Source organism: Scardinius erythrophthalmus, assembly GCF_964197995.2.
Source record: "Scardinius erythrophthalmus genome assembly, chromosome: 7".
NCBI classification, from domain to species: Eukaryota; Metazoa; Chordata; class Actinopteri; order Cypriniformes; family Leuciscidae; genus Scardinius; species Scardinius erythrophthalmus.
The window spans coordinates 16531819-16559281 of NC_138227.1; the positions used below are offsets into that span (position 1 = coordinate 16531819).

General features: G+C 37.6%; 1 protein-coding gene across 3 annotated transcripts in view; it reads left to right on the forward strand.

The window, feature by feature from the left end:
• Nucleotides 1-3816: 3816 nt before the first annotated feature.
• The window catches only part of ulk2 (unc-51 like autophagy activating kinase 2), a 34611-nt gene continuing 10964 nt past the window's right edge, over nt 3817-27463 (forward strand). For all 3 annotated transcript variants that reach the window (XM_081369871.1, XM_081369872.1, XM_081369873.1), the window contains exons 1-15: nt 3817-4800; nt 8830-8922; nt 9489-9530; nt 17117-17149; nt 17965-18001; nt 19784-19957; nt 20290-20363; nt 20490-20591; nt 20724-20782; nt 22204-22286; nt 22376-22426; nt 22505-22593; nt 22750-22921; nt 23540-23600; nt 26130-26279. In XM_081369871.1, the coding sequence (XP_081225997.1) occupies nt 4711-4800; nt 8830-8922; nt 9489-9530; nt 17117-17149; nt 17965-18001; nt 19784-19957; nt 20290-20363; nt 20490-20591; nt 20724-20782; nt 22204-22286; nt 22376-22426; nt 22505-22593; nt 22750-22921; nt 23540-23600; nt 26130-26279 (1310 nt within the window). In that variant the 5' untranslated portion in view covers nt 3817-4710. The remainder of the gene's footprint in view (nt 4801-8829; nt 8923-9488; nt 9531-17116; nt 17150-17964; nt 18002-19783; nt 19958-20289; nt 20364-20489; nt 20592-20723; nt 20783-22203; nt 22287-22375; nt 22427-22504; nt 22594-22749; nt 22922-23539; nt 23601-26129; nt 26280-27463) is intronic.

The window sequence follows — 27463 nt, forward strand, 5'->3', positions numbered from 1 at the left end:
GGGGTCCCTGGAAACATTTCCGTTGTGGTCTGCAGAGCGTTTATTCGGTTGTGTTGTGAACTTTTTTTTGTGAAACTTTTTTTGTTGTGTTGTGATTAGGCTATTGGGAGCACACGTGCAGGGCCGGTGTCGTGCCGAAAAGTGATGGTCTGCCGAAAATTGATTGCATTATTTATTGCAATAAGTAGAGGCTTCAATCATTTTGTTATAAGTAGAATACTGTATTTTATGGGTTGTTTTCGACATTTGAAGGTATTTTAACAGGTAAAAAGGGCTGGATTGGTTGGTACACAGCAGGTAAAATAATGCAGAGTCATACGGATATTTGCAAAAGAGATCATGTCTTTATTTTATATATAGCTTAGCGGTAGGCTAAGTCATGTTATTATAGGCTACAGTCCGTTTTCCAGATACAAACACGTATTCCATCGGCAACAACAGGCTTCTATTATTTCCTATAATGTAAATGTCATACCTGATTAAGCTATAAACTGCAAACGCTTATTTGGCCACAATTGTTATTATTATGTTAAAAGAAACGTTAAAGTATCACACAGACATACCTTTGCTATTACCACGGACATAAACTGATGGTTATTTATTTGCACGTTATGTATGTTTAATCCAGCTGTAGACGTTAGGAGACTGGGCGCAATCAATTTTCGGCGGACCATCACTTTTCGGCACGACACCGGCCCGCGGCATAGGCGGAATAGGCAAATGCTAGGGGCGCCACTCATCCATAGGGGCGCCAGAATGAGTGAACGAGTGGATTTTTTTTTTTTTTTTTTAGTTTTTTTTTTTATATATATAATACTATTTTAAAACCATTAATTCGAAATACTACCAAATAAAGCAAAAAAAGTCCGTCTCTTCAATATTCCCCCGCCCAGCGAGTGCTTGAAGTGCGTCAGAAACAGAGCGCGCGCGATCAGTTGTTGGTAATTTGTTGTGTAGCGTGCCCGCCTCATCCAATGTAGACAGCATTGCTTTTGTTAACACACAGCTCGTAGAAACGGGCCTGGCAGCTCGCGCTAGTCCTAGACACGGTGAAAGTTTCCTGATTGTGACGGATGGCCGAATTTACATGACACATTATAAATGAGCATATAGTCTGCGATAGATACAGTGCCAAAAAGAAGAGAAGAGGATAAAAGGGGATAAAGACAGAGGTAAAGTGATGTAGTGTATGAACAATTTATTGCATTGGAGTAAGATACTATAATTTCATGGCAGTTATTTTTTACCTTAAACTTAATGTTAGCAGTGGTTCTGAGTTCTCCAGAGAGGCCCCAGACTGTGTGATTTTGTAACAATCATGTCAGTTTTAAGACGCATTTTTTATTATCACTTTTTTTTATTAATGTTTTACTCTACAGTTGTGCAGTTTTGTGGGGGATAAATACAGGCCAAAAGTTTGGAAACATTACTAGTTTTAATGTTTTTGAAAGAAGTTTCTTCTGCTCATCAAGCCTGCATTTATTTGATCAAAAATACAGAAAAAAATAATAATATTGTGATATTACAATTTAAATAATTGGTTTTCAATTTATTATACTTTAAATTATCATTTATTTCTGTGATGCAAAGCTGAATTTTCAGCATCATTACTCCAGTCTATCCTTTAGAAATCATTCTAATATGATGATTCATTATGAGTGTTGGAAACAGTTCTGCTGCCTAATATATTTGATGAATAAAATGTTAAAAAGAACTGCATTTATAAAAAAATAAAAAAAATCTAATTATATAAATCTTCTTTACGATCACTTTTTATTAATTTAACACATCCTTGCTGAATAAAAGTATTGATTTATTTCAAAAAAAAAAGAAAAAAATTACTGACCCCAAATTACTGACCAGTAGTGTATATTGTTGTTACAAAAGATTTTTATTTTTAAAACAGTTTCTTCTTTTTCTTTTTTTTTTTTTATTCATCAAAGTATCGTAAAAAGTATCACAGGTTATGGAAAAATATTAAGCAGCAGAACTGTTTCCACTTTGATTATGAATCATCATATTAGAATGATTTCTAAAGGATGGAGTAATGATCCTGAAAATTCAGCTTTGCATCACAGAAATAAATGAGAATTTAAAGTATAATAAATTGAAAACCAATTATTTTAAATTGTAATAACATATCACAATATTATTATTTTTTCTGTATTTTTGATCAAATAAATGCAGGCTTGATGAGCAGAAGAAACTTCTTTCAAAAACTTTAATAATAGTAATGTTTCCAAACTTTTGACCTGTACTGTATATGGCATTTTTAAAATTGATTTTCCAAAATTAGTAATGATATTTATTTACAGGTTTATTCAAAATAGCAAAGTTCACATTAAATCTGTATTGTAAAACGTGCTATAAGATAATGGGGACTTGACTTGAATGTTAGATGTAATGCTCTTGGTATTTCTGTTTAAGTCAAGTCAAGTCAAGTCAAGTTTATTTATATAGCGCTTTTCACAACACAGGTTGTATCAAAGCAGCTTCACAGTAATAAATTAGAACAATACATCAATGTTTGTTTCTAGTGGAACGTCTACGTTCGGTAATGCTGATCAATAGTATCGTTGATTGATTAATTCAATTAAATATCCCCAAATATCCCCAACTGAGCAAGCCAAAGGCAACAGTGGCAAGGAACCGAAAAACTCCATCAGGTGACCTAATGGAGAAAAAAAAAAAACCTTGGGAGAACCCGGGCTCAGTCGGGGGCCAGTTCTCCTCTGGCGTTTATGAACTAGAGGTCGGATTTAACTGTAGGATTAAAAGTATTATATGAATGCCTGGCTGAAGAGATGCGTCTTTAATCTAGTTTTAAACTGGGAGAGTGAGTCTGAGCAACGAACAGTATCCGGAAGACTATTCCAGAGTTTTGGTGCTAAATGTGAAAATGCTCTCCCTCCTTTGGTGGATCTGGATATCCTAGGTATGACCAAAAGCCTCGAATTTTGGTCATGCTCTTGAAATGTTTTAGGCTGTAATGTGTGTGTGTGTGTGTGTGTGTGTGTGTCTATATATATATATATATATATATATATATATATATATATATATATATATATATATATATATATATATATATATATATATATATATATTATATGCTAAATAATCATGAACACAATGACGGGGTAAAATGGGCTGCGATGCATGGGGCACCAGGTAAAATCTTGTAAAAAGACTTACCTTACTTATTATAAATATTTGAAAATAGAAAACAAGACAAAAATATTTTTGCAGAGTTTTACCGCCAGAGGATGCCAGTGAGTTCTTTACTGTCCAAGGTAAATATCTTTAGGTTTATATTGTTCATACAGGTCGCCGCCGCCAGGGGGAGCACCAAGCGCTGTCATATTTGTTTTGTACCATTAAAGATAAATTAGCACGGGAGCCTAGCAACAAACTTTGTAAGTATCAGTCTTATTCAACAAACATTTCAAGAGCATATTCTTCTTGCTCATGAAGTTATATTTCCCCTTAATCAATCTTTCTTTCTTTCTTTCTTTCTTTCTTTCTTTCTTTCTTTCTTTCTTTCTTTCTTTCTTTCTTTCTTTCTTTCTTTCTTTCTTTCTTTCTTTCTTTCTTTCTTTCTTTCTTTCTTATTCTGGTGGAAAAATACACTGTTCCGTTTTTTTCTTTTTACAGCGTCCTTAAAATATTCTTCTCATTTGCATGCTCTGATTTCTTGCAGAGCTCTGGCTTTGTTTTCGTTAGCTAACGGGACTATCCTTCGGGGCGGAGGACGACGCACTCGCGTGCGCGGAGGAACACAGTATGACAGCCTCCTCATGTAAGAGCTCTGTGTCATTGTAATGCAGCAAAGCAAGCTGTGATCACGGTCAACTTCTCCGAACGAACAGAAGATAAAGCTTAAACTCCCCTCACCTAACGGATCTTGCTTTTAACGTCTTGTCCTGCGTTTCATAAAAGTGAAGCGCTGATGTTTTCCTCCATTGTCCCGCGAAATCGAAAGCAGGACAGAGGGGTGAACTGAAGAAATGGTGTACACAGCTATCATATGGATCTGAAGAAGAGCACAATATCGTTGAAGGAGAACGGCATTAAACGGAACAGTTATTTTGTGAACTGACCTGCTATTAGTCAGTCGATACTGCTAGTCTAAAATGTAAAATCGATGGCGTAACACATCTAGATATTATTTATTGCGATTTTCCTGCTAAATTGTAATTGTAAAAATCTGCTACATTGTAAATGCAAATCTCTGGCTGTCATTTTAGCCAGCTCGCGATGGGCAACTCAATGACCCACCGCGCCGTTATTGAGCTAACGAGGCACTATAAAAGGGAGAGGGGGTTTGCAACCCCTTTCTTTGCTTTTAAACTGAACTGACATCATGTAGCTCGAGAGGTTTGAGTTTGATTAATAGCCATAGCCATTTCATCAAGCTATTTTGCGAAATGGCTTGTTAACTGGGTCAGAGAGTGACAGCGAAACATCCTGCGCATATAGGCTATATATGACACTTCACATTTAACGTTAGCTATTCCTTTGTTTTGATTCTTACTTAAGCCTGACAGTTGTTAGTCAACTCTCAAATGTACTAAGTCGTCCTTCGCATTGACAATTTGGGGATGACAGGATTCTTGAACAGACTGGCGTCTGGATTAACGAGAGTTTGAAGAACTTGACAACCTCTCCATCACAAGCTGTAGTGTACACAGTAGGACACTTGCCAAAAAAATGGAGACGGTGGGAGACTTTGAATACAGCCGAAAAGATCTCGTCGGACACGGAGCCTTTGCGGTCGTCTTCAAGGGAAGACATAAAAAGGTAAATAAACGCTAAGCATCATTGCAAATCTGGGCCATGCTTGTTATGCATCCCATTTAAAGTGAGGTTGCCTATTTAAATGTCAAATTTGCATAGAATAAATGTTTTCTAATATATACAAATATATATGCATTGTGCTTTTCACGTCTTGTGGGAGTCATAGCAATCCTTAATTAGAAACCGTGGGTTGTTTTATGTAAGGTGTGCTAGAATAGGTCACATACTGCTGGAGTCATTCATTCATAAAACAGCCTCCGCGAATAAGCCGTCTCTGACGTCAATACGATTGACCGGTCTACTTTGGGCGGAAAGACAGTTATGATTTCTGCTTTATTTTTTATTATTATTTTTTTTTACATTGCCTAAATAAAAATAACGCACTGACTGATGTTATGAGAAAATGGCTAGCCGTTTGAACATTATTGCCTAAACCTAACTAGCTTATCTATTTTTTTATGTAGGCTAGTGTTTTTTTACATGACTAGTCCAGTATCAACTAGCATCATTTTCATTTTAGTAGCTAACTTAGTCATTAGATTCGGTAACACTTTACAGTGTCCTTGTTACATATGTTACATGTACTTACCATAGTAACAGTAAATTAGACAAAATTACATGCAACTAACCCTCACCCAAACCCTACCCCTATTAAGTAGCCTTCTGTTAATAGTACTTAGTACTTAAATATATAATTACTCTGTAACAATGACACCTTAAAATAAAGTGTAACCTTATAAATCTGAAATAAATTTTAATAGAAACAATTGGGATAGATACTAGTGTTTTATAAATAGTTACTTGTAGATTAGATGGAATAAATACTATTGTTGGGTTTTTGATTGGAAACTTTGATTTGAGGTTTGAGATTTGAGACTTTATTAAGATCTCTTCTGAATCTCTAGTGAAGACAATTGTGAGATTACCGGGCTATTTTCTCAGGTGAAACATCTGAGAAGCAGGCAACATCTCCAGTTTCTCTCCATGTAATCTGATTGGCGTCTTTAGAAGAAACAATTAAGATATATCCAGTTATTAGGGCTGGGCCGATATGGGCTGGGGCTGACCCCCCCCCCCCCCCCCCCCCCCCCACACACACACACACACACACACACACTTAAATCAATCTGCAGATGACACAGAAATTGTTCAAAACAAGTTTTAACTTTATTTTGTTTTGATTTTCCTTTCTGGGATTTGATCTGGATTTCCCCCTTGGGGTTAAAGTGCAATCAGAAAAAAACAAGCCAAAAAGACAAGATGGCAGGCCCTGCCTTTGTAAACAGTGAAAATGTAACATAACATACATGGGTGGATTGGGATTGGGGGGATGTAAAAAAAAAAAAAGAAATGTATTACAATAAGTGTATTGTGATTGTCAAAACATTTGTATAGTGACAACACAATGTTTACATGGTACAATGACTATTATGCTACTGTTTTTATTATTGCTTGACACAAATTTCACAATTTCAATTCAATTCTTGTGATTTGATTCTGATCTTTATTCAATATCGATTCATTTGGATAAATATTAGGTACAGTAGATGTGTTATGTTAATTGTTCTCCAAAAAAAATAAAAAAATAAAAAAAATTCTCACCTAATGCTGTAAACATACAGAGCCCTGTCAGCTAATATTATTATTAAAGGTTAAAACTAACATCTCAAATTAAATATACTGCTTTTTAATAATAACGTTATAATATTTGAACGATAGGTAAAAATATAATAAATATGTAATATAGCTTTCATATTTAGCAAAATACTCCAACTAACGTGCTATGGTCATTAATGGCTTTCCTGGGGTAAATGTAACGTTACGTGACGTATTGTTCTCCAGCTGTTTTATGGACCTCTTTCCGCGGTTGAAAAACACTGACCCATCGATTTTATTACATTTCGGTAAGTTGAACTGTATCTTTCAAATGATCTATTGATCATTCGTGTTTATTTACCATTAATTAGAGGTAAAGGTTAACAGATGATCGGTTCACGTGCCGCTTGAACTAAGTGAGATCTGTCTGCGATCTGTCACGTCACATTTACAAGGGCCATGAATTTTGTTTGAATTTCGTAATTAAATTGACAAAATATGAGAGCTAAGAATTGATTTCATATCAATAGTAACCTTCTCTGTCTTGTCTGTCGGTGTTAGTGTCCTCTTTGCTTTGCGATTTTTCTTTGCGTGAGAAAATGGATGTGTGGCCTGACTGAGAGTGTAAAAAAAGTGACAATTGCGTGAGTCTCACTCTCACGGTGAATTCGTGAAAGGCGGCAGCCCTGCGGATTTAGTTTGTAAATGTTTTTGGCAGGTGTGCTTGTGCTGCTGCAGTCTTGTTCATTTGGCATGATGTTTATGTATCTTTATGGCAAATGTTGATCTTGTTCGGAACTACGGGAGCCCAGAGGGGAGCGTCGGCGGATGTTAAAGAGAAAACCGATTTTCATTCAAACAAATCGGCGTAAATTACACATTCGAGTTAATCGATAAAATCAATTTATCGCCTACCGGATCTAAGGGAATATCTGTATATAAATGTTTTTAGCTGAGCTGATCATTATTTTTATGTTATTATGATGGCAGTTGGCAGTAATAGACTTTTCCATTTTTTTGTTGCGATGTAACAGAAGTAGCGACAGATATTTTCGATGTATTGTGATGTACATCCGAGTGCAACGGATTATTGAAAAAGAAAATATGTAGAGTGGGGACTTGGTTCAATCCACCGGTTGTTGATTGGATGAAAGGCAAATCTGAATGCAAGCTTGCTATTGGTTGTAAGAAAAGAGCATGTTTAAAGGGACTAAATGATTGGACAAGTCTGGCATACATCACCAGAGAGAAGTCTGTTGTTTCACTAGAAGATCTAGTTATGACATTTTGATTAAATATTTATTAGATTTGTTTTAACTGTAACATATGCATGGATGAATTCACAATCAATAGCATGCGTTTAGAAAATAGATGAATTATCATTTCCTGCCACTTTAAAAGCGTTTCAATCTCTCTAGAATGAAAACCAGGAATCAAAACCTCTTAAATGTACAGTTGAAAAAATGGTTAGGCTAACTGTTCAGTTTTGTTGAACCCTGGTCTTATCAGATGCTGATATTGATTTATTGTGTATCATTATAAGAGATATCTCCGCATATATTTTTGTGTGTGTGGAAATGCTCAGTGTATGCACAGCATGTAGTACTACATCAGCTAGCCTATATATAGCAGGTGTAATTCAATACATATTTATGATCACCTGCCTCATCCAAAGCAGCTGACTCGATTCAACCAGTGAGACAGTTTTATTTTCATCCTATTAAGGTGTTCATCATCACACATGCTTATGATCCCTGATTGATGCATTCTAGCTTGAAGATGATGTCAAACATGCAGACTGACATAGACATAAAATAGCTGGATATATAGGACATTTTTTCAGTAAAGCTTGAGCATGAAAGTCTCTTCATTCCTTTTGAATGCTCATCTAGTAAATGGGGTCAATATAAAAGCCAACAGGGTTTTCTCGGGGATGCCTTTACCACGCCTGGCTGAGTCGGTTTTCAGTGAGGCCGGATGAACGCAACCGCTCTTGCGTGCTGCCAGCACTTTGCTATGGCACAGTGTGCCACAGGAACATCTCTTATTAACCTACATTTACATGAAAAGCATCGTTCTATTCATGGATTTCCACTCTGCGTTGGGGACACAGTTTCTTTAAGCTGGTGTGCGGCCCTATGGAGTCCCACCTTGCACAAGTGCCTCTCCCAAAGGCTAAAATCCCAATTATAATATCAGCTTTATGTGGTTGAGAAATAGATGCAGCATGCTGAAATGAATGGCCTTTTGAAGCAAATGTTTGTGTCCTCAACAAAAGACTCCCACTTACAGGAATAAACAGTTAAACATTCAGAACTCTTAACACTCAACAATTAAAAAGTAAATGTTTTGTAAGATTCAAATAAATGTAATTTGGCACATGCAGTCTAACCCCTCTCCGTGCTCACACATGCTCTCTCTGTGTAATACTTGCAGAAGACTGATTGGGAGGTCGCAATCAAGAGTATTAACAAAAAGAATCTCTCCAAATCCCAGATTCTGCTTGGAAAAGAAATAAAAATTTTAAAGGTGAGTTGTTGTGTTTTGTGTGTGTTTTGAAAGAAATGAATACTTTAATTCAGCAAGGACACATTAAATTGATCAAAAGTGATAGTAAAGACATTTAGAATGTTACAAAAGATCTTTTTGAACTTTCTATTCATCACGAATCCTAATTTTTTTTAGCACGGTTTACTTAAAATGTTATGCAGCACAGCTTTTTTCAACATTGATATTAGAATGATTTCTAAAGGATTGTGTGACACTGAAGACTGAAGTAATGATGCTGAAAATTCAGCTTTGACATCTCAGAATAAATGACAATTTAAAATATATTAAAAATGAAAAACATTTTTTTTATTGTAAACTGTATTTTTGTGTTTACTGTATTTTTAAGCATATGCAACCTATTTCAAAAACATTTTAACAATCTTACCAAACTCAAAATTTGAATGCCAGTGTATATTATTTTGTGCAATTATTATTATTTTTAATTATTTTAAATAATATAAAATGTGTTTTTCTTATATTATTATATTTATTTATGTTTATTATTATACTCTGTTAATTCTAGACTGTTTATTTATTTTTTATAGGAACTCCAGCATGAGAACATTGTGGCACTCTATGATGTCCAGGTAATGGCTTTTTACTGATTTATTACTATAATCTCTGAATGCTCTGCCCTCACTAATTCTGAGCAGATTTGCCTAGAGCTGTCAGTGCTCTACTATCCACTAAGAGCTGGGAGGGCCTACGGGACTGGCCCAGTTCTTATACAACACCACCCTTCACATGACAAGTCACATGACCTACCCTAGACTAAGCCTCACTGTACATTGCATGAGACCTCTTTGAAAATATCACACTTATTATTTTCCAATGCTATAAAGTCATTAAAGAGGATGTTAATTGTAATTCTATAGCTATTAATGCAACAAATACATTGTGTGCGCCATGCAGCCCTTTATAAGTGTCTTACAGGGTACATTAGAGAATAATGTCACTGGCCAGGAGGAAATAAGATTATTTCTCAGCATCCTTGGGGCTGAATACTGCATACTATGGTGAAAATGTCAGCCAGTTCTGTTAGCAAGCTAATTCATCCATCAATACCCTGCCTTCCTCCTTTCTGCATCCCACCAGCGGTATCATATAGGGGGAGGGTTTGCCTTCTCTGGAATGGTGTGGGCTGTTTAAACACCACTTCATTGGTCCAAACCCTCGGCTGACAGAGCAGGCACTGTTCTGAAAGGATGTTGATGTCTATGGCTGGATCAAACTGGGAAAAGCTGTAGGTTTAATTAGGCTGTTCTGACTCAGTCACCTACACACCTTTTACATGTAATGCTTCCCAGTATAGTGAGTTGAGTCGTTAAATATCCTGCACTTCCAACGCAGCATGCGTCTTCCTGTGCTTATATAACACTCCCACCCGACACACACCTGCAGTGCTGATGGGGGCCCTTAGACCCCTCATCCTTCAGTTAAGCATGCTTTTCTGAATCAGTTTTTGTGCTGAACGGTGCTACATTTTTGGTCTTCTCCAGGAAGACACTTGAGAAGAAGAGTGATTTTTGTGATCTCTGCTCCAAGGGCAGAAGGTCTGAGGACACTACAAGCTGTTTACATTCATCTCACTGATCTCTCTAAGGCAGATCGTTCTTGAGGATACACTGTTTATCTCCATCAAAGAACTTTTTTTTTAGTTGGAGCGAGAAATTAAAGCATTTTGACTCGGCTATGACAGTTAGCACCAAAATCTGTCCCGCTTGGCCCGAGGTGTGTTTTTCCTCTCTGCGCTGAAATGGAGAAGTGGGTGTCAGTTGTGACGTACTGTAGCTGTTCATCAGCTGTTTCTGGAGACTTGCATGCTGCATCGCTCATTCAGTCAGGGGACCATAAATACATTTGTGCAACGCTGAGATCTGCTTCCTGCTAACTCTTGTTTTCTCAATCACGAGGTCAGTCTGACGGAGGTAGAAGTTGATCTTATTTTGTCCTGGAAGATTCAAGTCATCCCCCCTTCTCCCCCACTATAGTTAAGCCGGGTTTTTTTCAGCCAGGAAAAGACCCAGATATACTCACATGGGCTTTTGCAGGTAGGACATTTGAATAGTAATTAGATTATAATTTATATGCGTCCTAAACACTAATAGTATTGAGTTGGTTTCTAGCCTAAGGCTTAAGCCTGGCACCTTTCTAGTCAGTGAATAAGAAAACAGAATCAGTTTTCAGTTTATACCATATGTTATCATTACTTTGTTGTATAATAGCTGCAATTATACTTTTCTAATTATACAAAAGTACCTCGTTCCCCAGTGGCAGTCACACTTTTCTTTGCGATGGTCTTCTTGAGTGCTTGCAAAATTAGTTTGGATGCCTGAAGATATTGCTTCTTCTCGATTTCATAAACTCACTATCACTCTGCGGATCTGTCACTTTCACTAACTTATTGCACTGTAAACACAAAGCAAGTGGATACCTGTTTGAATGTTTCTCAAATGAAATAAATGGCCGTTTACCTCAGCAGGCACCATGAGCCGCACACTACTGAAAAACGTGACCTTTATCCACCACACTTCTCTTGATGGCAGCACAGAGCCCTGGGGAATACTAATGGTGTTCCCTTCAAAGCCCAATTACGCTACCTTGGACTGTTTACAGTCCACTGTCATTAAAGATGTTAGGAGGATACTTTTTTGTACCCAGCCAGAGGTGTCTAGTTAAAGCATAGCAACAGGGAGCCTTTGCCCTTTCACATTTCAGCTGTGCTGTGAGAGGTGGCCCTCAGATCCCACTACGCCACACGGAGCATATGCAGCGCGGCAGCACTCCGGCCCGAACCTGCAGCTCTGATAATGATCTCATCCCACATGATGAAGAAGTGTGAATGAAGGCTGCTTGTGATTAATGCCAACGTCAGTGCCAGTTCACACGTGCGTGCGTGCGTGCTTGCTTAGAACACATACACATAGAGATGTTAGAGCGTTTTTGAGCTTTTTCTCAATGGGGATCTGTATAGATGGAGCTGAAGATATCACCATAGCTGTTTAATTACAGGCTTGCAGTGAGAGCTGAGCAGCTCCAGTCAAATGCTATTCAGTGGTGTTCCTGCTCTGGCAGAGGGAGGCTGGAGACCTGCTGTAATAACAGGGTGGCGATTCTTTCTTCTGCCTGAATGAGTGTACTTGTGCTTTGCCTTTAAAGGGATAGAACACCCAAAAACTCACCCTCGTGTAGAGCCGCACAATTAATCAAAACAAAAGCAAAATAGCAAAATGGCTTGGTGCGATTATCAAATTGCACAGTATGCAATTTAATTCAATTAAAATATGCATTGAATTTTGCAGAGTAAAAAATACCACAGTGTTTTGAAGAGCTGATGATCCAGTGTTTTCAGTGTCTCAGAGTGGCTCGGTTCACAGTAAATGGTGCTCCACAGTCCAGACAAAATCATCTCTGCACACGCTATAAGTTTACCTCGCTTATAATGTATAGGTATTTTTTGGAATGCAACATGCGCCAAATCATCTTCCCAAACTTGTAATTAAAAGTGCTTATAAACAGGCTTCAAAAGAGAAGCTTTAAGGGCTCATTGCGGATTTTTGCCAAAATAAAAGCTTTATGGTTTAATGTTAAAAAAAGTATTTAAAACAGACATAAATATTAGTATTGTAATTTTACAGTTGTACTTCAAAATCAAGTTATTATACATTTTTTATGAAATGTCACAATAGTATTTGCTTGATTGTAGGGCTGCACAATTTGTTTTGATTCTATGTCAATATGACTGTATAATAATAATGATAAAAACATCATTAATAATAACATTATAAATTAATTCATTAATATTATTTTATAGTCATAAAATAAGAATTCTGACCAAATTGTGCAGCCCTACAAACAAGCACAGGAAACCTGGAGTTGTTTTTATTTATTTTTATCATAAAACTAAAAAAAACTGAAAACATTTTAAATTAATTGCAGTCCTACCCTCATAAGGTTCCACACCTGTATGCCTTTATATTTTCTGTACAACACAGAAGATATTTAAAAAAACTGCAATGCAATGAAAGTTAATAGGGCTGTTTTGGACACCACTCAGTTTTTTTGCATGGACAACATTTTTGAAACATTCTTCAAACAATCCCTTGAATAAACAGAGAAGTGTTGTTCAAATGTGCAAAAAGCATGTACATTTTAAGGAATGGGAAATATAAGGGCTGGAAGGATTCTAACTTGGAATCATGAAGTTGGAGGGAGGAGTGGGTGGGGTTTGAGTCGGGGTGGGAGGAGTCAGGTTTGTATGCATGAGACAAGCTATAACTACATGTATCAAAACAGAACTTGAACTTCCTGTTAGAGAACAGCGTGTCCCAGTGGAGGACGGATTGACTTGTTGTCTTCAGTTTTCTGAGAAGGAGGGGAGGAATGAATTCAAATGAAGACTATCAGCAATGAGTGGTGGGTGCTGGAAAAGAAAGACAGCATGGGAACATATGGAAACTGTTAACGTTTTCCTCGAGAGCTGCCTGCAGGAACTAATAAGTGTTCAGCTAATAAATTGTGTTCACTATGGTGGATGATACCTCTTTGCCATGAAGCACTAAATATATTAATTCACATTACAGTGTAGTAGTGTTCTCTAAATGTCCACCTTTAAGGTTTGTTTCTCATTTCTTACCACCAACCCACCAACATGTCACCAAGTGTAGGCTCTCTGTTTATTTACCAGCCCTTCGTGGGCTGTAGACACAAGAAAGCATGTTTATTTTTGTCTTAATCTCTTTCTCTATCTTACAACTGTGAAGGTTCATGGCCTTGCCTCAGGCAAAATGATGTGCTGTTGTTCTTCATTACCTGTTCTCACTGATAACGATACTCAAGTGTGTCAATCAGAGCTCCAGGGACATTGCTTTAGAAACAATCTCATCTGAAAGGACAGTCTGTGTCTTTAGATTCACGACACCTTGAGTATACCTTACATCCCTAGAATGTTGTGTTCCCTTATCATGTAGATAACTAGAAACCGGTTGAGTTTCTAAGAAGAACACATCAATCTCTCGCAATTGGTTGCACATGTGGTGTTTCTGAAATATTCCTAGAATTTAAAGCGCTGCTTTGGCTGGAATCAGAATTATGTAATCCAACACTTCTAGTTATGATACAGTACTCTCTCTGCCTGGCGGGAGCATGCTGCCTTTTGACTTCATGTCATGCCTGTATTTTCTGATGTTTTGAAGCTCATGTTAGCTCTGGAGATATGATCAGAATGCAGCCTAGCTCTAGCTTTGTTTTTTGTGTCAATGGTGCTTTGTTGTAGGGTTGACCCGATACCAAACTTTTACAGTCAAAATTTGCCAACTCTTGATGTCAGCTGTTGCACTGAAATTAATTTTGTACTGAAACACAGAAATTCTCATTTTATTTTAGGTGAAAACTTCAACTGAAAATAAAATTTTGGTGATTAAATTGGTTAGTTGAACTTTTTATGCTGTCATGTTCTCAGGTGATTAAACCAGTCATAGTAAAGTTCTTAGGCAATGAAATGGCTCTTGATAATTCAGCCGAACAAATTTTACATATTGCGACTCTTGCATCCTTTTAGGTCAGAGTCAAGTTTGTGCATGACATGTTTACCTGTTGTAGCTCATTCATGTTGTGTGCACGAATATTTTAGCCGAATATTCCAGTTGCCAAAATTCCAATGCATTTCTAGTTTGTTGTTATCTCTAGTTTTTTTGTCATTGATATTGGCTGACTACCAATATGGTGCTGATATATCACATTATTCTCCATTTCCATTTATAACCAGGCATGCTGCCCAGCTGCCAAATATGCTAACTTGCTCTAAACATGCAGTTACTAATGTTTCTTTCCAACTGAATTTTGCTAAGTAGCAGCACATTGTTCTGAGGTACTGAAAGTTTCAAAATGATGGCAGTTCAGGTATTCTAGCCATTTGTCCTGTCTTTGGTAACTGACCTATTTTTATCCTTGTTCACATGACAAATATAAATGATATAACAACTGTGCTTAAATCATGATGCATATTGTTAGGCAAGATTCCAAGTGGAATCTCATCTCTTGCCAAGAAGTAAGGAAAAAATTGGCAGAAGAAGATCAGGGCGGGATATTTGTGTTTGGACATGCAGTTCTTGATCCAAAGCTGTTTGTTTTTCTTTTCCTGCCCGCACTTGGTCAGCGGTTCCTCTTGTGCCTCTCATCAAATGGCCTGTGTGTTTGTTTGTGTTTGTTCATCATGCTCAGAGCCAGTTGGCTTCAGATGAACTCACAGATGGTCAAGTTCAAGAAATTACTGAAATGTGATGGTTAATGACGTCCTTGAGTTGATCGGCCCCTCCACCCAGCCGAAGCTGTTCCATTTCCTTTTTCCTTCCTATCCCCCACCACAGCCAGCTCAAATCAGCCCTATATGCAATCAGACTGACAATCAGAGATTGTGCCCCTTGTAGCCCCTAGGCTGCATTGATCCCAGATCCCATAAGCAGATATACAGTAGAATTGGGGAGGTGGGCTTGTCTGGGATCAGATTACAGAGAAGGAAGTATCTTGCTTGCAGAATGCAAATCTTGTCAAGTCATGAGCCCATGAGCTGCTCATACATTTTTATCAAGATTATGAAGACAAACACTTTTTTCTTCAGAATAACATGGACTAGGGATATAATTCTAAATAAAAATTCTATACTATTTTGTCCAACTAAATTAAAAATGAAACACTAAAAACTAAAATCAATCAATTTAAATGCTACAAGTGAATTCAGACATCAAAACATTATAATGTACAGTATGAAAATGGATTTTCATTTTGAGATTTAAATTAATTACATTTAGCAGCAGTATTATTAATGTGATGATCATGCCCTGTTTAGTTTTATTTTCTGTCACTGTTTTGCCTGAGTTTTAGTTCATTGTTTGTTACCATAGTTTCTAATTAGTATTGCACCTGTTCCTTATTCTGTTGATTGTATTATCTGTGTACTTAAGCCCTTAGTTTAGTGTTCATCATCGTCACTGTGTAATGTGTGTTGTTCAATCGTGTTTTTTGAAGTGACATTTAAATTATTAGTGTTATTTTTGATGGATTTTTTACCAAATCATTAAAACCAAAAATAAAGCTTTAATTTAACTGAAAATCGGAAACAAAAACCAAAAATACAGTTTCAGTAATTAAATTTGCATAACTGAACTAATTATGCTATTCAGGGTGTTGTGTTTTCAGGAGATGAATTAAACAAGTTATAGTCAAATGAGCCTCCTCTCAATATTTCAGTTAAACTAATCTTTTTTACTCTTCATTTTTGATCATTGATGGAGCTTGTCCATGTTGTGTGCATAAAATAGACATTGATGAAGTCAAAACACATAATTGGAGAAGCACTGATTAAAAGTCACTGTTTTGGTCAATGATTTCAGTCCTTTAAAACTGTTCTGGCCTGAAAAACGAAAATAAGGATTCACTTTAAGTGTGTGTTACGTGATGGGAAGGGAAATCTTAATGTAAAAATTAGGGAAATTAGCACCAAAAAAAAAAAAAAACATTCAGGATTCTTTTGTTTTTAAAAAGTCCAGTAGAGATTTTGAATATTTAGTCGTCTTGAATAGGTGAGGCAATGAAATATAGTCAGGAGGAACAAGAGGTGATGTGGGCAGATGGGAGTGTTGGCTGCTATTACAAACTCTCCCCACACACACTCTCCATAGGCAACCACTTATGAGCAGCACATAAAATGGCCGCACTTTCCTTGTTAATGGACCAGTCCATCACAACTGCATTAATGGGCTGCCAACATCAATTCACTGAAAAATACCAGGAATCATAAAACTTTCAGATCAGATTGTGGAGGAAGTTCTATAGATTGGTGGCTTGTCTTGATTACTGTAACAGCTTTCTTGGAAAAAACCAAAGGGTCTTGTGCTTTTTATTTTGGCCAGCATTCCGCATCTAATTCCTTCAGTATTGACACAGTAGCCCTAATAGCTGTTATGAGGCTAGTGTGTCTAATGGTTTCAGAACCAGGATGTTTGCATGCCAGGATTTGAAACGTGAGTCGTCTTCACTTACGCACGTGCCTGTATTTCCACAACCACGTGGTTGCTGGAGGACATGGACCTGTGTGCAAACAAATCAGTGTCGGTGATGGATGTTTGCTGTTATGGGCTGTTTCTGAGTAAAATCTTGTTTTTCTTTCTTTCAGGAAACGCCAAGTTCTGTATTTCTGGTTATGGAGGTGAGTCTAAAGCATGTATTCTCCCCTCTGTCTCTCCCTCTCTCTTGTTGTTTCTGTCTTTTACATGCTCTTGTTTTAGTCATGAGGCCACAGTGTGCCTCTGCCTAATGTTTCATGGCTATTCTTTCTAGTATTGCCCAACACTGCAGTCTCTGAAGCAGAAACAAACACATCAAGAGGCCAAACTAAAAATATCTGTTCAGGGAAATCTGCTCTCAAAAACAATTTCAAGAGCTTTAAAATTAACTATCTTTAGCATGTAATATCAGTCCAACCCTTCTCATGTATGTAGCTTCTGATAATGCAACCTGCTGGCTTTCTGAGTATAATTTATTGGGACTTTTCTGTGTGACCTGAGAGGGGGTTTGCAGCTAGAGTTTGGCTCAAACTAGAGGTCTTCACAGGTATCTTCAATTAACCAAAAGTAAAAGCATAAAAATAGCTCTTTTTGATTAATTCTGTAGAATATAAAACTTCCTTGCAAGCCAGTAGTAATATTTGTTTTTTTAAGAGTTTTATAGATGTTATGTCATGTTAACTGTAGTGTATTATCTCTGTACTCAACACCCAGTATGCTCAGGGCTATTTCTCTCCTGCCGTCAATGATGTGGAAATTTACTGGCCACCAATACATGCTGACCATCCCATAATGCTGCATCACCTCATCAGACTCATTGATGTGCGTGTCACTAAACCAGCCTTCCTCCTCCTGTAGCCCATGAAATATCCAGTCCTCGAGCCTCGACATAGTTTTTTATTGTTCAGTATTGGTTTCAAAGTTGAGTTTTATTATCTCTTTTTGTTTCCTCCTCAAGTACTGCAATGGAGGAGACCTGGCAGACTATTTGCAAGGTAAGCAGCTTGTGAGGTAAACACATAATTTGGTCAGGCTGCTCAAATAAAAAGAGCATTGTTTTTAAAGCACATTTTGGGGAAGTCCACCTATAAATGGGTTTCTAAAGTTTCTTTGCACATTAAACAAGGATGTATTTCTCTGCGAGCTAGAGTTGAAGTGTCTGTCTCTAGGGCTCAATCTCAAAGCACACTTACCACCAACACTCTCAGAGAGTCACTGCTGCCTCCATTATCATATAAATTTACAGCTCATAGAGGTTTGTCCACATATCCCACATACCCATTGTGAATAAACTGAAGTCTGTGTACTTCAGTTTGATGTTTACGAGCAATCTTTGTTCCGTCAGAGGAATCTGATTGGTCTATAAACCAAGTTTTCACCGAGTGTGTGACGCAGAGGGCATAATAGAGATTACTCTGGTGCCATTTACTTTGTGTGAGTGATGTTGGCTGGACTGTTACCTCTTGTTATGTTCAGACAGATTGTTATCTTTGTGTAACCATGCTCTTGTCCTCTTACCCTTCTCCCTTGTTTAATTATGCAACCGTTTCTTAGTTATACAACCTCACAGCTATGCCAAATACTGTTTTGGAATCAGTACGAGGTTCATTGTGATCATAATTGCTTTGTTTACAGAGCAGATTGAGTGAAGGGAATCCTCTTAACAGCTCAGTGGATTACACCAGTTTTGTTCTAACAGGGGACCTGGAGCTCCATGTAAAATCCCTGAGCAGCTTCTGATTTTAACAGTCTCACCAATCAGGGGCCTAGAGAACATGACTCTGATGGTCTTGGATTAGCTCAGTGCAGTGTACATCCTTATTTAAAGGGCTAGTTCATCCAAAATAAATTCTCACTTCATCACTCACCAAAGTGCTCAACAACAATTAGGGTGGCTTGTTTCCAAAAATCATGGAAATTAATAAAACCTTAAAAGGTCATGGACATTTCAATAGTCAATCTACATTTTTCTAGTTGTGCTCAGTTCTACAGTATTTCTTTTGATATATAATTACTCAATATTTTGTCTGTTTATCGCTTAAAACATACATAATGGTCACATTAGCCAAATTTTGTTGAAATTTAGTCGGCAAAAAAACTTCCAGGCCCGGTTTCACAGACAGGGCTTAGATTAAGCCAGGATTAGGATTTAGTTCAACTAGGGCATTTAAGTAGCTTTTATAAATGTACCTTAGGAAAAAAAAAACATTACTGGTTTGCATCTTGAGACCAAACAATGGCACTGACATATTTTAAGATATGTTAGTGGACGTTGATTTCAGTTAAAACAGCTCAAACATGCATTTTAGTCTGGGACTAAGTTTAAGCCTTGTCTTTCAACCGGGGGCCATTTTCTATAGTCAATAGTCTAGCGATTTATGAAGCAAAGCTTGAAGTCACTTTCAAACCAAGCAGCTTTCTGTTGGTCAACACAGTGAAGTTGCGACCCACTTTAACTCGATGAAAAATCTGCGTCAGGAATTTCACGATATTGTGGACTCCTATTGAAATGACTCTTTTTATTTTATTTTTTTTTTGCTCAAAATTTGCCGAACAATGGTAAACGCGACCACACCTTTTGCTCTTCAAAACTAGTAAATCTGAGGTTTCTTGACACATAAAGCCAATTTTCAATTTCAGCAAATGAAACATTGTATGATGTGTGTAAAGTGGTTATAGTAGCTGCAAGGTTATCTGGTTAAATGAGGTTTTTATTGAATGTCTTAATGGATTTTATAGCCATGTTTCTCAGCGGTACAATGTCTTTGCTCTTCCAGCCAAGGGCACTCTGCGAGAGGACACACTGAGGGTTTTTTTACAGCAGATTGCGGCAGCTATGCGCATCCTCAACAGCAAGGGGATCATTCACAGAGACCTCAAACCTCAGAACATCCTGCTGTCCTACACGGGACGCAAGAAGTCCAGCATCAGCGGCATACGCATCAAGATTGGTAACGCTCTACATAACGATTTGCTGCTAATATTACTATATATTAGTTATTATATCTATTGTATAATTCAAATGTCTGAGACCACATTACAAATCTGGTATCCAAAATTAAACTTAAACATGGAAATAAATATCTCAAGACGTTTGTAGTCCACTGTGTATGCACCCAACAGTCTATACTGTATAATAGCATCATACTGTTTCTGCCCTCTGATCTCTCACACAGCCTGTTCTTTGTTTCCATTGTTTCAGTCTGTGCAGAAGTTATAAGTCGTGACTCTCAGACAGCAGTATGTTGCTATTAATAACACCGGTGCTCTCTTTGTTTAACAGCTGACTTTGGTTTTGCAAGATATCTCCAGAGCAACATGATGGCGGCCACATTATGTGGATCCCCAATGTACATGGTCAGTAGCCACATACTGAATTCTGTCTCACTGTCTCAGATTTGTGAAATACATCAGCGGTGTGAGACTTTGGCACTTGGCAGCATCATGTTCTCATCATTTGTAATCCATCACCTCTCTTCGCAGGCCCCAGAGGTGATCATGTCCCAGAACTATGATGCCAAAGCTGACCTGTGGAGCATTGGGACTGTCATTTACCAGTGCCTCGTGGGAAAGCCACCTTTCCAGGTGACGTTCATGACAATGAAGCTAAAATGAGACCATATAGGACCTAATTATCTGATTTGAAGAGTTTGCTGTTTTTTTTTGTTGTGATGATGTTTTAATGGTGTTTCATGTGTGTATATACTGAATGACCAGGCTAACAGTCCCCAGGACTTGAGGATGTTCTATGAGAAGAACAAGACTTTGGTGCCAAAGTAAGAGCACTGACTATTTTTGTTTTTTCTTTTGTTGTGTTTCATATGTGTCATAATGCTCAAGATTGTTGTTTTCCCCAAAACTAAGCAGAACAACTGTTTAAAAAATGTATAATAATGAGAAATGTTTCTTGAGCACCAAATCAGCATATTAAGCTGAGTTCACACTGCCAGCGACAAAGCGACATGATTTCAATGACATGAGCGAATGTAGAATGTAGGTTTGTCTAGCAGTGCAACAAACTTGAGATATTGTTAGGTCCAAATATATATGGACCTAACTGTATGTTGAACTGTATGCAAATGAAGAGCAACTTTCAGGAGCGACAACCAGAAGGAGTGAAGTCACTAGATCCTGTAGTGGAGTGTTGTGATGGAGGAAAAGTTATTTTAGTGGTCAGCAACTTTCCTGTAATTTATTATATATCTCTGTGCTGACTCCCACGTAAACCCAGATAGACCGGCGCTTGCATTTTTGCTGCAGATAAATAGCCGAGATGGCAAAGAGCACTCGCTGTTTCTTGTTCGTTTTTAGTATTAAGCAGTTAATGTACTGATACCATTTATATTTAGTCTTTTCCCTCCAAGAAAACGAATTCAGTGTCTACAGCATGGAATAACATCCGTGAATGTCATTCATAAACGTTACTAGGCAATCGGTTGTGGGAACGGCCACTAGTGACCCCACCTCCAGCCACTGGCGACATGCAGCGACAAAGTCGCTGGCAGTGTGAACACTTTATATTACGTGGCGTTAAGTACTATGTACTTACATAAAAAAATTAGTACAATGTACTTATTGTGTTCATGTTGTATTGTAAAACACTTTTGCTGCTATTGAGGTGTGGTACGGGTAAGGTTAGGGACAGGTGTGGTGGATTGGGTAGGTTTAATGTGTAAGGGAAGGGTCAACTGTGTAATTACAAATGTAATTACATAAATTAATTACAACTGTAATTACATGCAGGAATTTTTAAAATGTAAGTACAATGTAAAAACATGTAGTTACACAATAAGTACATTGTATCAAATTATTAATTTCAATGTAAGTACCTAGTACTTAAAGCCACTTAATATAAAGTGGGACCAAATTAGGTTTTGAAATGAATCAAAATAGAAAACATTTATTTTAAATTATAATAATATTTCACGATTTTTTTTTAATCAAATAAATGCAGCCTGGGTGAGAACAACAGACTGTTTTCAAAAACATAAAACAATCTTACCAACCCTAAACTTGTGAACAGTAGTGTGTGTACACAAAGTTGCTGAAATGACAAAACATATTCTTTACTCAAAATTCACAGAAAAATTAAAACTTAAATACAATTTTTGATTATATTTTATTATTCAGCCAATAATCTCGATATGGCCAATCATTGGGCCCTATTTACTGAATAACTAAAGCTTTGTGTTCACAGCATCCCGAGAGAGACGTCTCCTCCACTGGAAGACCTGCTGCTGGGACTGCTCCAGAGGAACCAGAAGGATCGTTTGGATTTTGGTCAGTGCATTTCTGTTGTTTCAGTGCATTGTTGGAGGATTTCCACCTTGTTTTTCCCTTTCCTCATTCTCATATTTGTCTGTCTGCAGACACTTTCTTCAGTCATCCTTTCTTGGAACCGACATCAACTATTAAAAAATGTAAGTAAGAACATTTGATGAGCAACTTTAATGAATAAGGTGTGGCTGGACACTAAACCAGTTTTTTCTTTTACCCAGCATCCCCTGTGCCAGTGCCAACGTGCTCTGGCTTGGTCTCAGACAGCACGTGTGGCAGCTCTCCTTCCTGTCGTTACGTGTCTCCTCCGGTAAGCACCTTACATTGTCATTGCTGAATGTGCTGTCACAGACATGAGCAGTTCCTAAACTAGGGTGTTGCATGAGATGATTGCGGCATTGAGAAGTTTAATAGCACTGACTCAGCTCAAGGTAATCCAGTGTTTACCTCCACCTTTGTTTTGCAGTCCCTGCCAGACATGCAGACTCTCCCCGAGGATGTGCTTTCCTCTCCACCTCTCGGCCCTCCCAACTACCTGCAGTTGTCCAAAGAGTCGGGCGGCAGCACCAGCAGCAAGAACTCCTCCTGTGACACGGACGACTTTGTGCTGGTGCCACATCTCTCCGGAGAGCAGTCCTGTGAGTCACATTACTTCACTGAACACGTCACACGCTTACACTGCAAAAATCATTTCATAATCAGTACATTTGTCTCTTTTTTTCTGTAAAAAAAAAAATCTAAACATCCTTAAAACAAGATCAATTTATTTGAGAGGCAAAAAGGTTTTTATTTAATTTTTTCAACTGTATTGTCCATTAATGGGAGATAATATAATTAAAGATTTATTTTTCTTCTAAAAATATAAAATTATAGAAGAAATATTTGATATCAGAAATATCTGAATTTTTTTTAGATTTTCAAAAAACAATTTAGTGTGATTTGTAAGCTGTTTTCCTCATGGGGACCAAAAAAATGTCTCCACAAGGACAAGGATTTTGGAAATTGCCAGCTTTGCGGGGGCATCTTGTCCCCATAACATATGTTATACCTGAACCACACACACACACACACACACACTAGATTTGAGCAGCTGCTGGAGCTGATTGCGTGTGTTTTAGAGTATAGAGAGGCGTCTGCTGAGTCAGTGCTATGAAAGCCTTCCAGCGCTGATTGCGCTCTCACAAGCTGTGATTTGCTGGTGTTTGTGAGACTGTGTGTATTTGTAGTTCTCATGACTTTCTTTCTCTTCTCCCTAGATGACCTTCCAATGGGGGCAGTGGGCCGCAGGCCGTCCAGTGAATTCCTTCTGTGTGGAGGGTGAGTGTGACATCACTGATATGATATGGTTCACTCACAATGCATTACAATGCTTTCACACATGCATAGGCCAAAGATACACAGTTCACTGTCAAGTCCGACATGCGGACAGGAATATTAACAATGGTTAAATCATCTTAATCCTTTTTGGCTGTTTGCACCATGGAAATATGGAGTTATGGATTAGCACACTGATCTGTTTGTTTCGTTGATGTCATTGGAGATATTTTTGGTGCCTTCTACTCCCAAACTATTTAATCATGGAGGTGAAAGCCAGGGCGAGTTCACGGTTGTGTGACTCTGGGTGGAGTGTCTGTTGTTATTGCAGGAGGAAGCTGAGAGGTGAATCACATGGCTGGTGACTGAGTCCTGTGGGAGCGAATGTGTGTGTGTGTGTGTTTGTGCTCCTGCCCTAAGAATAGACACCCTGCTGTCATTTCTTACCATCTGCATGTGATATAAAACTGTTTCCACACCGTTTACTTGTGAACTGACCTCTATTTTTGTCCAGAGGTGCAGAAATAAACATCCATCGCATTGGCTGTTTTGTGACTAGACTCTTGTTATTGTGCAGTTATGCAGTGGATCTGACATTGACAGTTAAAACATTCATATGCTGTTCATTTTTTGTCTGTTACTCGTGTAAAACAGAAGCTGTTTTGCTGTTGTGAGAGTCAGTGCATCTTCTCCGAGTCACTTCCTTCTGCTCTGTGGCTTTTCTGTTTCCCTCTCTTGTTCAAGCGAGGCATACTCCACCTTCACTGTCTCCTCTCTGTCTGCTTATTCTTTTTCACACTTATACACTAACTGCCAAAACTGCCAAACTAACTGCCAACACACTTGATTGAATTTGATTTCATGATTTTTTTTTTATTTTTAAATATTAGAGATGCACCCAAATAAAAACTGATAACCAATAAATGGCAAATATTAAAATTCATACTATTTTGTTTAAATGAATTAAAAATAAAACACTAAAAACTTAAATGCTGCAACTGAATTTAGTCACAATGGCATTATAGTGCACAGTGAGTAAAATATTAATTTTGAGATTTGCTAAAGATAAAAAGGTAAACCTTTACAATAAGGTCTCATTAGTTAACATTAGTTAATGTATTAACATGAACTAATAAATACTGTAACAAATGTATTGTTCATTGTTAATCTTTATTAATGTCAGTTAAAAAAAAAACGTTTGTTCATGTTACTTCACAGTGCATATACTAATGTTAACAAATACAACTTTTGATTTTAATAATGTTAGTAAATGTTGAAATGATCATTTAATAAAATTTGCAAATACTGTATAAGTGCAGTTCATTCTTAGTTCATGTTAACTAAAGCAGTTAACTAATGAAACTTTATTGTAAAGTGTTACCAAAAAATTACAACGTTATTAGATTATTTTGTGCTTTTAAAGATTTAAATGAGAAGTCTTTTATGCTGTATTTATTTGATAAAAAATACAGTAAAAACAGTAATACTGTGAAATAACTGTTTTAATAGATTTAAAATTTGTATTTATTCCTGTGATGGCAAAGCTGAATTTTCAGCATCATTACGCCAGTCTTCAGTGTCACACGATCCTTCAGAAATCATTCTAATATGCTGATTTACTATTATCAATGTTGAAAACAGTTGTGCTGCTTAATATTTTTGTGGAAACAATGATAGTTTTTTTTTTCAGGATTATTTGATGAATAGAAAATTCAAAAGAACAGCATTAGTTTTTTAAATAGACATTTTTGTAACACTATAAATGTCTTTTCTGTCACTTTTGTTCAATTTAAAAAGTATATTTTTTTGTATTCAATTTCTTACTGACCCCAAACTTTTGAACAGTAGTGTCATATATGATATATATAGATATATTTTCGTATATAGCCTCATCATTTATGTCCTGTTTGGTTTGTTGTGCCATGCTGAACTGACTCTGGGTCAAACAAAGAAACTCTCTTTGTGTGCAGTTGTTGTGCAGCCTGGTTAACTGCTCACGTGTAGCCCACACTCCTCCCTCGCTCATTACATAATCCAGGAGACTGGAGCTCAAACAGTAATGTGCAGCTTCCTTTCTCCCTTTTAGCTCCCCTTCCTTCTTATCAGACCTTTGCACGGTGCGCGCTCTTGACCCAGTCATGACATCTGTGAAAAAACATTGTGTTCCTGATAAAATAAGAACGAGCTGTTTTGTTTTCTTTGTCTGTGACTGGTGAGGGTAGGTGGACCAAGCACGTGTCACTGCCTAAGAAGCACCGCCCACGACTCCTCCCTCCTCCTTACTGATTGGTCAGGGCTTTGTGTTTACACCCGTAGCTCCGCCCCATGTGGTTCGGCCATGCCCTCTGAGCAGAAACGGCTTTTGCTGAACTCGTTTGACAAATTTGGAAACGTCTCGACTCGCAGTTTACATTTAGCGATCGCATGTTGAATGAGACTTTGATCTTGAGGATTTTGTTCAGGTTTTATGGCCTAAATGGGTTTGGAAAGGCATTCTGACTGGATTGAAACCTTGTTTTCTGGGTTTCTCAGGCCACCGCAGCCATCCACCGGACAGACTCCAATGGTGTCGCCACGAAGCGAGACCACGCCAATACCTGTGCCCACACAGGTACGAAACTACCAGCGGATCAAACAGAACCTGTCCAGCAGCCCAACCACAGCTCTCTATGGCTCTCCCAGGTAAGACATCCAACAACGGGAATGGTTAACTCTGCTACTTACTGTATGTGGCATATCCATGTCTTTATGATGCTATGTAAAGATTTCTTTTCACTCTCGAATTTGCATCGGTTTCCTAAACTTGCTCACTTGTATAGCTGAGAATTTTCTAAGTGGTCTTTGAGAACAGATGGGTTTAGGGTCTTCAGGCAGGTGTTTAGTAGAGTCTGGAGATTTTGACTGTTGCTTGTCCCCTATTAGTCACGCCAGACCTCAGCAGCTGCTTAGACTGCTTCACTCTGACCTGCCCTGCGTCTCAAAAAGTGATTAATCTCATCACAGCAGCCTCGCTGTCCTTGTGCCCAGGGCCAGGCTGGTTCACATTATACTACCCTGTTAGTCAGCTCGGGCGCGGTGATGGTGAAGTGGCCCCAGGCACCAATTCAGACCTGATCTTTGAGTCATAACTGTCTTCCAGGTGCCAGTGCACTCAACTATTTAACATTTCTGAGCTTACCAAGTTTTGACATGAGTGATTTTTTTGTGTCACTAAGTTCATTTATGAATTGTTTAGGAAGGGAGGAATATTGAGCATCTCACTTTAAAGTTAAAGAAAATGCGATGCAAATGCAAATTTCTTACCATTCAAAAGTTTGGGGTTGGTAAAAAGAAGTCTTTTACGCTCAACAAATCTGCATTTATTAATAAAAAATACAGTAAAAACAGTAATATTGTGAAATATTATTGCAATTTTAAATATGTATAAATGTAATTTATTCCTGTGATGACAAAGCTGATTTTTTTAAGCATCATTACTATTATCATTAGTCTTCAGTGTCACATGATCCTCAAGAAAACATTCTAATATGCTGATTTGCTGCTCAAGAAACAGTTCTCAGTATCAACAATATTGTGGAGCTTAATATTTTTGTGGAAACCACAATTTTTTTCAGGATCCTTTGATGAATTTAAAGTTCAAAGAACAACATGTATTTGAAATAGAAATTTTCTGTCTCTACTGTCACTTTTGATCAATTTAACTCATAGTTAATGTGATAAACTACACCTGTGTGATCTTGAGGAGAACTGACATCATATATCCAATAAAATCACATCAAGACCAGTTGGTTTAACATAATTGCATAATTGTTGCTTATGAAAAGTGTCATTTGTGCTAAGAAAAGGTTTCAGTGAAATACAATTGT